At 40.7% G+C, this 8,326-nt stretch overlaps 1 protein-coding gene across 1 annotated transcript in view; it reads right to left on the minus strand.

Annotated features, from left to right (window-relative positions):
- The window catches only part of BRAF (B-Raf proto-oncogene, serine/threonine kinase), a 201,681-nt gene extending 195,196 nt beyond the window's left edge, over window positions 1-6,485 (minus strand). The window contains exon 1 of the mRNA XM_025378794.1: window positions 6,156-6,485. Coding sequence (XP_025234579.1) covers window positions 6,156-6,281 — 126 coding nt within the window. The 5' untranslated portion in view covers window positions 6,282-6,485. The remainder of the gene's footprint in view (window positions 1-6,155) is intronic.
- Between the last annotated feature and the right edge of the window lie 1,841 nt (window positions 6,486-8,326).

Raw genomic sequence — 8,326 nt, forward strand, 5'->3', positions numbered from 1 at the left:
GCTGTGTAGTCAGGTTCCTAACAGGTCACAGACTGGTAGGTACAAGGCTGTGGCCCAGGGGTTGGGGACCCCTGGTATGGAGGCACTAAACAGAGCCCTGCGGTAACCTCTGAAGAAGGTCCTTGAAACCCCAAAACAGTGTTTTTCAAACTGCCTGTTGCAGCCAATTTGGTTGTCAATTTAATAAGCTGATTTTATGACTGGCACAAAAAAAGAATAGAACATTATAGAAAATCAGATCACTTCATATCTAGTAAGGCTTTATTCACTAATTCTTTCACCAAATATTTTAGTACCTATGTGCCAGGTACTATTATAGATGAAGATGTAGAAAGTACAAAACAGACAACAACAGTTTCACATATGTATTAGTGCAATTTAAAATTTTTATTCTCGCCGGGCGCAGCGGCTCATGCCTGTAATCCCAGCACTTTGGGAGGCCGAGGTGGGCAGATCACAAGGTCAGGAGATCAAGACCATCCTGGCTAACACGGTGAAACCCCATCTCTACTAAAAATACAAAAAATTAGCCGGGCGTGGTGGCAGGCGCCTGTACTCTAAGCTAGGCAGGAGAATGGCGTGAACCCGGGAGGCAGAGCTTTGCAGTGAGCCGAGATAGCGCCACTGCACTGCAGCCTGGGTGACAAAGCGAGACACCGTCTCAAAAAAAAAAAAAAAAATTATTCTTTACAGCGATAGAATGCTTTTGAAAATTTCTCATAGAGCTCTGGCGTAATTTGAAAACCACCGTCCCATAGTACATTTGTCCCAAAAGTGCTGTCAGAAACTGCAGCTACATTACAAGAATGAAAACGATGTTTTATTTGATGTTACAGAGCTTCCAGAAGATATAAAGTTAATTGAGTTCAAAGCAATTTTTATATTCTGTATCAATTTTTATATTCTATATCACCAGGGCCCAGAAAAAGTAGTACTGGGCATCAAATTCCCTCTATATGTATAGTCTTGATACAGGAAGGAATAACAGTTTTTTTGTTTGTTTGTTTGTTTTTTAAGCCCAAGAGAAAACATGGACACAAAAGTAATCTCAGAGGGTAGAGGGGAAAAAAAATTGCTTAATGTTCGGGTGGAGACTGTATTAAAGAGTTTCTTCTGATTACCATGCTAATTAAGTATGTTAGTGATTTAGGTCGGAAAAATTGAAATTGAAAAATAAAAACATGGCAATAAAAACAAAAAATTTAAGAAAGAAATGGAACAAATGAGGCTATATTTTTTTCTTACACTAACATGAAGTTATCTATAACCCTATGATTTTAAAAAGCACGACTTAACACCTTAAAAACAGAAAGGCTCCCAAATAGACCCACCTATTTTGAATTCAGAAGTTCTACAACCAAGCTTTTTTTGCTGTTGTTGTTGTTATTGTTGTTGTTGTTGTTGCAGCATCTCACTCTGTTGCCAGGCTAGAGTGCAGTGGCACAATCATAGCTCACTGCAGTCTTGAACTTCGGGGCTCAAGTGATCCTCCCATCTCAGCTTCCCAAGTAGCTGGGACTACAGGTGTGAGCCACCACACTCAGCCCTACTGCCACATCTGACTTTACAGAATAACCAATGTACATTAAAATAGACAAAAAGAATGAGTAAAGGACTTAAAACAATTTAACTTCTGATGAAGACAAAATCTAGTAAGAGCTACTGACAAAAAAAGGCTTATCTTAAGGACAATATGAGGCAGAAATGTAAAGACTAGACCACGCTGGATTTCATAAAACAAGGGGAGTATGACACAGAATGTTCACTAGGTATTCAGCTAAATTAACAATATCAAAGTGTCAAAGAAACAAAACGTACTTCTGCAGTTCTGAAAGAGAAAACAACTTCATAGTTGGGAGAAAAAGGTAAAAGGAAGAACACAAAAGTAGTAATCGCATTCTCTGACAAGGTGGGCATCAGGTCTTAGAAAATGCCAAAAAACAAAGGAACCTATTCCCTCCCTCTCTTCCCCATCACTCATGGAACATAGGTTTCCAGGTGCTATATCCAGATCCACCTTCTATTCATCCTAATCAAGAAAGTAAGGGATAGAAAAACAAGAAAAGTCAGACTGTTCTAGCCTGTTAACCTAATGTAATTTTTCTGGCCTATTACCCAAATACATGTACAATTAAATCAAGTTTGCACTCACTCACATTTACTACATTCAAGGATTCAAGCACCCAGTCCAACATTCCTTTCTTAGCTGTTTACTGACAATTGATTCCTTTAATGGCCAACATACAAAATGACTGACAGATAATATTCTAAACAGAAAAAGGAGTGGATGCCTAAAGAGGGCAGTTCAGTAAATAATGAGAGAGAAAAGAATACGGAAAGGGAACACTAGAAATACGAAAGACAAACAACTATTTTATGATTTTTGCCAAAAGGGCACCTGTGAATGTATCTGGATAAGTCCTAACAACAACAGCCAAAACTGCACAACACCTACATTAATGAGAATATCACTTTTCAGGGTTATGATGCAATCCAACCTGGTGTGGTTCACAAAGATGTATTTTTAATGCAGTGGACCTCATTATAAAGGAGATTCCATCCCAGAATATTCCCTAGTCAATACATTATGATAATTAAACAGTTTAAGATTGATGATCAGAGATCTTGAAAACAGAACGTAATAAAATAATAACTGTAATGCAATTGTAAGAAGCTCCCTTCTACAGAAACAGCACAAGAAAAATAGTTAATAAATATCACTCTGGTATCACACTTAAAAAAAAGTATTTATTACACCATATGGTTATTTTATACCATATACTATATCATACCATATGGCCATAGAAAAAAACATCAGGTAAATATAAATGGTCAGATGTAAATGTTTAATGCCAAAAGTATAAGTACATTCAATTGATAAATATTTAATAAGCACCTGTCATTTACCAGAATATTCTATTTTGAGCACCTACAAAGTATTAATACTACAAATACAGGACATGAAATTTGTTCATTCCCCAACATATTTTAAAGACTAAAATCTACATCCTATGTTCAAGATGTTTGATAGCAGTAAAAAATTAAAAACAACCTAATACCCCAAAACGATGATCGGTTAAATAAATCACAGTGTATCTAATAATACACAGAAAGTTTTGCTTTAAGTTTTTTAAAAATACAAAACTACATAGTGTTATACAAGCATTAAAAAAGAACAGATGGAATACACCAAAATGTCTATAGTAATAATATCTTAGTGGCAAAATTACTGATGATTTTTTACTTTTTGTACTTATATTTTTCTAATTTTTGACAATGAACTTGCTTTCCCTTTGAAATTAGACCTTTTATTTAGCTGAAATTTTCCCCTGGGAAACTTTTATTTAAAAAAAAAAACCTACATTTTACTGTTAGGTAAAATAAATCTTCAGAATAAAATGTGTCATTACACACAAGCAAACCTTTTCATTCTTTCCATGTAATTTACAGTAAGAGATGCCTTTAAGTGCATATAAGAGAGACTTCAAATAAAAGACCACAGCACATTTCAGTTTCCACCGAATATCAACTTCAAATTTAAAATTATTTCTTGGAGGAATTTATTTTATCATCTGTAACATTGATATCTACATTCAAGACATACATTTTTTAATCATATGTCACCCTCCCAGCCAAATACGTTTATTATCAGTTCAGAAGAAAATGTAGAAGAAAAACTACTGTTCACCACTAAACATTAAAACCTGGGTAGAGGGGACGGTGGGAAACAATTGTCTTTCAACCAAATAAAATTAGAGTATCCTTATAGTTTCAGAAGATGTAAATGTGCTTTCCAATTACTGGCAATTTATACTTAAATTCAGCTAGCCTAGAGGTTCTCAAGGTTGGTACATGGGAACTGCTCAAGACGTGCCAAATACAGAAATCTATTGCCGTCGCTCTCACTTATTAAATCAGACTCTTCAGGGGGTACCGTTCCAAACAATCTGGCCCTTTCAAATAAAATAGAAGGGTAGAGATTTTACTTCACAAAAGCCTTCTTTACAGAATTGCAAACTGTTCCAATAACTCTGCAACAGAGTTCCCAATATAAATAATTTTACAATCAGAGAATTACAACTTCATAACCCCTACCCATTACTTTACTCAATGTTCCACTCTGTAGTAGTCTTCAAACAGTATACAATTCAACAAAACTACACATCTATTACAGAGTAAAATAAAGCCCAGAGGCACCTGTGCCTGGTTAAGACAAAGGCATATCCGATTCCTGGAGAAGACAGACAGCAGATGTGACCCCTAGTATTTATCCATTAAAAACAATGTATCCTAAAAATAAATTTCCATGTCAACGGAAACAAAGATGTTTATAAATAAGAAGGAACATGGAGGTGTGGAGAAGAAAAGAGGAAGCTTCAGAAAGTTAAGTACCAAAAGCCAGGAAACAAGGCAAAATGAATGGTAACTGGAGACGAGGGAAACAGAATAAACTAGGAAATTGAAGTAGAGAAAAGCTTTCTCCTTAGAAACGAAGAAGCTGGGGGAAAGGAACAGATATGAGAGGAAACCGATCTAAGCAAAAATAAAAACTGAAAAGTGGAATGATTTTAAGAAACTTAAAAATGAGAAATTTTAGAACAGATCAAATGATGATACAGAACACATTTTAGGCATGTAGATAAAGATGATATAAAAGAGTAGAAAACAAACATTATCATAAACAAGCTGATGCTGAATAAAGTAAGCATATTGGATGAATTTCCAAAGATAACGATGCAAAAAAAAAAAAAAAAAAAGGAATTGCAGAGAGAAGAATGGGACGTTATGAGAATTGAGAAATCAGATAATCAGATGTCAACAGTAGGTAGAAAAGAGAACTTTGAGCAAAGTCAACACAGTAAGTCACATTGCCTAATCAATAACTGTAAACACAATTACTATACCATAGCTTATTCGTAAAGCATAATAAAGTGCATTATTTTATGTAATAAAATACCAAATATTTGTAATAATTTTTATGTAATAAAAAACAAAACATAAATAATTTGACACAGTGCTAAGAGGCTAATGAAAAAACAGGCTAAGAGAAGCAAGGACTGGAGAGGAAAAAGTAAAAGGAAAAAAAATAGGACAAAAAGGAGGACAACACTAAGAAATCAATCAGAACTATAAAAATGGGTAGGAATAAAGAGGTGTGAATGCACAATGGAAGACTAGCCCAAAAGTGCCAGTAGTGCAAGGGCGAAAAGAGCCAAGTGAAACCTGATGGAATCTTGACAGCTTCTGGGCTCAGAAATAAGTAGCTCCAAAGTGTCCAGGAGGATTTGTGAAGATAACAACAGACAACAATGTTAGGGAGTGGTGAGATGAAGTATAGAGCCTCAAGAGGACCAGGGTAAGAGAAGTGCAAAAATGCTCTTAAGTGGGAAGTGGGGTTAGAAGACAGGCAGGTCCGACAACTGGAAAATGAGCGGGCGGTAGATGGGAATAGAATGGGGGTTACCAGTCAGCGACAGAGCACGACAAACATTAGGAATAGAGGACCAGACACCAGAAAAGGCATAGGAAACTGCGATTCAGGAGTGAAAAAGTAAAGACTAAATCAAAATCATTTGCTGGGTAAAACAGGTGAAGAGAAACCCCCCAAATAGAAACGTGAAAAAGGGCAGCGGCCTGAGAAGGAGGGTAGTCCGGGAGAGGAGAGAGAGGAAATGATGAGCCCCATCACCCCCACGACCATGTAAGAATTGCACGCGACAGTAACTCGGGTTGTGGTCCCAGCCCCAGCTACTAACCTATATCCTCCACCTCGAGGCCGCCGCCGCCCCCACCCCCCAAATAACGAAAACATCGAAGAGATGCAGAGCTCGATACTTCAGCCAGTCGTGACCTTCTCGGACCAACCCTGAGTTTCGCCCCCTATTGATAAACCTCCCGCTCAACTACCGCTGCCCCAATCCCCACATCTGGGGTGGGGGCCAGGGAAACCCCCCGGGCCATTGTGTGTGTTTACGTAGGAAGGCGCTGCATGACGGAGAGGGACGCGGGGGCGATGCCCACCTCCCAGCTAGCGGAGCCGGCCTGAGAAGGTGGCTGAGGGCACCAAGCCCCCACCGCTGCCTCTTTCCAAAATAAACACCAGCCAGCCGCCGAGCCCGGAGTCGGGAGGGCGGCAGGGTGGCGCCGGCACTCACCTCCTCCGGAATGGCAGGGTCCGCAGCCGAAGAGGCCGCGGCGCCGGCCTCGGGCTCCATGTCCCCGTTGAACAGAGCCTGGCCCGGCTCCGCGCCGCCACCACCGCCACCGCTCAGCGCCGCCATCTTATAACCGAAAGCCGGGGCCCGAGCGGCCGCTGCCGGGCGGGGAGGGGGAAGGGAGGCGGAGAGCTGGGGGAGGCGGAGGCGGAGGCACGGGGAGCGCGGGGAGGAGCGGCCCGGGCAGCGCCGCGGGCGGAGGGCGCCTGGGCCACCTCAGGTACCGGCCCGCGGCCCCGGGCGCAGCCGAGCCTGAGGGGATTGGGGGAAGGACGCTAGGCGGGGGTGTTTTGGGGGGGGGAGCGGGGGAAGGGGGCGGAGACGACGAGAAGTCGCCGCGGCAACGGCGTCACCCGTGTGTCACGGTCGTGACGTCACCCCGGTGCGTGACGTAATCTGTGGAGCGCCCTCGCGCCGTCGTCAGAGGAGGGTTCCTTACCCTCTAACCACCCGCGCTCTCACACTTTGCCTCCGCTCCGCCGTTTCCATGGCTCCGATTTCCTACTTTCATTTCGTCTCGTCCATCCTCAGCCTGTTCTGTAATGTGGGATTTACTAGAAGAGCAGGGCTGGTGTTCGAGGAGAAGTTGAAATCCTAGAGGGAGAAAGGCGGGGAAGCCAATACTATTTGCTATTTCCACTGCAATGAACGTCTCTGTGTCATAAAAATAAGGACTTCAACCCCAAGGTTGAAACAGCCAAGCAGAATTTGATGGAAATATATTTAGGAACAGCTAAATTAGCAGTGCGAGGCTTGTTTTCTTTTCATTGAAGAATTCAGCTAGTTAAAATGAGTCTAAATGGAAGTCTAAAAGCTTTTTCTTCATTGTTGAGGAATAAAATGTTTCGTGTATTTTTCGTTTTCCAGATTCATTCATTTAACAAATATCAATTGAGCACTTTCCATGCCATAGGGCCTGTGCAAGGCACATAGCATTCTAGACAACTGAAGCATCAAAACTAATTTTTAGTTTGAAAAGAATCACTCAAAATATTTTATGTACTTTGTGCCTTTCATGAACGGAGTATTCCAAGCATTCTCTGCAAAATACGCATGAAAACAATTGGGAGAGAAGAGGTCAATTATCTTTGAGAAGCCCAATTACAGAATGAAATTAAATTCATTATTAAAAATGCATGTATCTAATAAAAATAAATAATTGGAAAAGAAATGTTTAAGGAAAAGAGAAACGAGAACGAGAAACAATTACTGTGGGCTCCCAATGGCCTGGAGTGAATCACCAAAGTAACCTAAACATGAAGTCATGAAAAGCTAGGTGGATTCTGCCTTTTAGTACTTCCCATCATGGGGGAAGTCACGAACGACCTCCTTACTGTATTTTGGATGATTCAAGAAATAGAAAGGTGTCCCACTGACTTCTGAAACAGGGTGTCTTCATATTGATTAGGGTCACCATAATAAGCCTGGGAGCTGATGCTTACTCTCAGATGAAGGATGGTGTGTGAGGCTGCTTGATGAATCGGAATACTAACATTCTTCTGCATTGAAAAAATATAACCTATAAGATGAACATTGTAGGCTGGTCGCAGTGGCTCACGCCTGTAATCCCAACACTTTGGGAGTCCAACGTGGGTGGATCAACCTGAGGCCAGGAGTTTGAGACCAGCCTGGCCAACATGGTGAAACCTCATCTCTATTAAAAGTACAAAAAATTAGCCTGTTGTGATGGTCCACACTTGTAATCCCAGCTACTCAGGAGCCTGAGGCAGGAGAATCACTTGAACCCGGGAGGCGGAGGTTGCAGTGAGCCGAGATTGCACCACTGAACTCCAGCTTGGGTAACAGAGCCAGACTCTCTCCAAAAAAAAAAGAAACACGAACATGATATGCTTTGTTAACTTCATTGTACATTCTCCTCCAAGTAGGAAAGTTTCCATGAGGAAATAAATTTAAATCAAAAAGTGGCTTGGCAAATGTAGAGTAAATGGTCATAAGGGATGATGTAATCAAGCTAAACTAATCTGAAGCACCCTTTACTATAAGGACATACTTAGAAGCAGACTGAAATAGCCAGTCATGACACCTTTTCCCTTTCATCACCCTTTCATCAGAAACAGAACTGGCACGAGTTTTTTTAAATTCTCTAACTG

The sequence above is a fragment of the Theropithecus gelada genome, chromosome 3, assembly GCF_003255815.1.
Source record: "Theropithecus gelada isolate Dixy chromosome 3, Tgel_1.0, whole genome shotgun sequence".
In the NCBI taxonomy this organism is placed as follows: domain Eukaryota; kingdom Metazoa; phylum Chordata; class Mammalia; order Primates; family Cercopithecidae; genus Theropithecus; species Theropithecus gelada.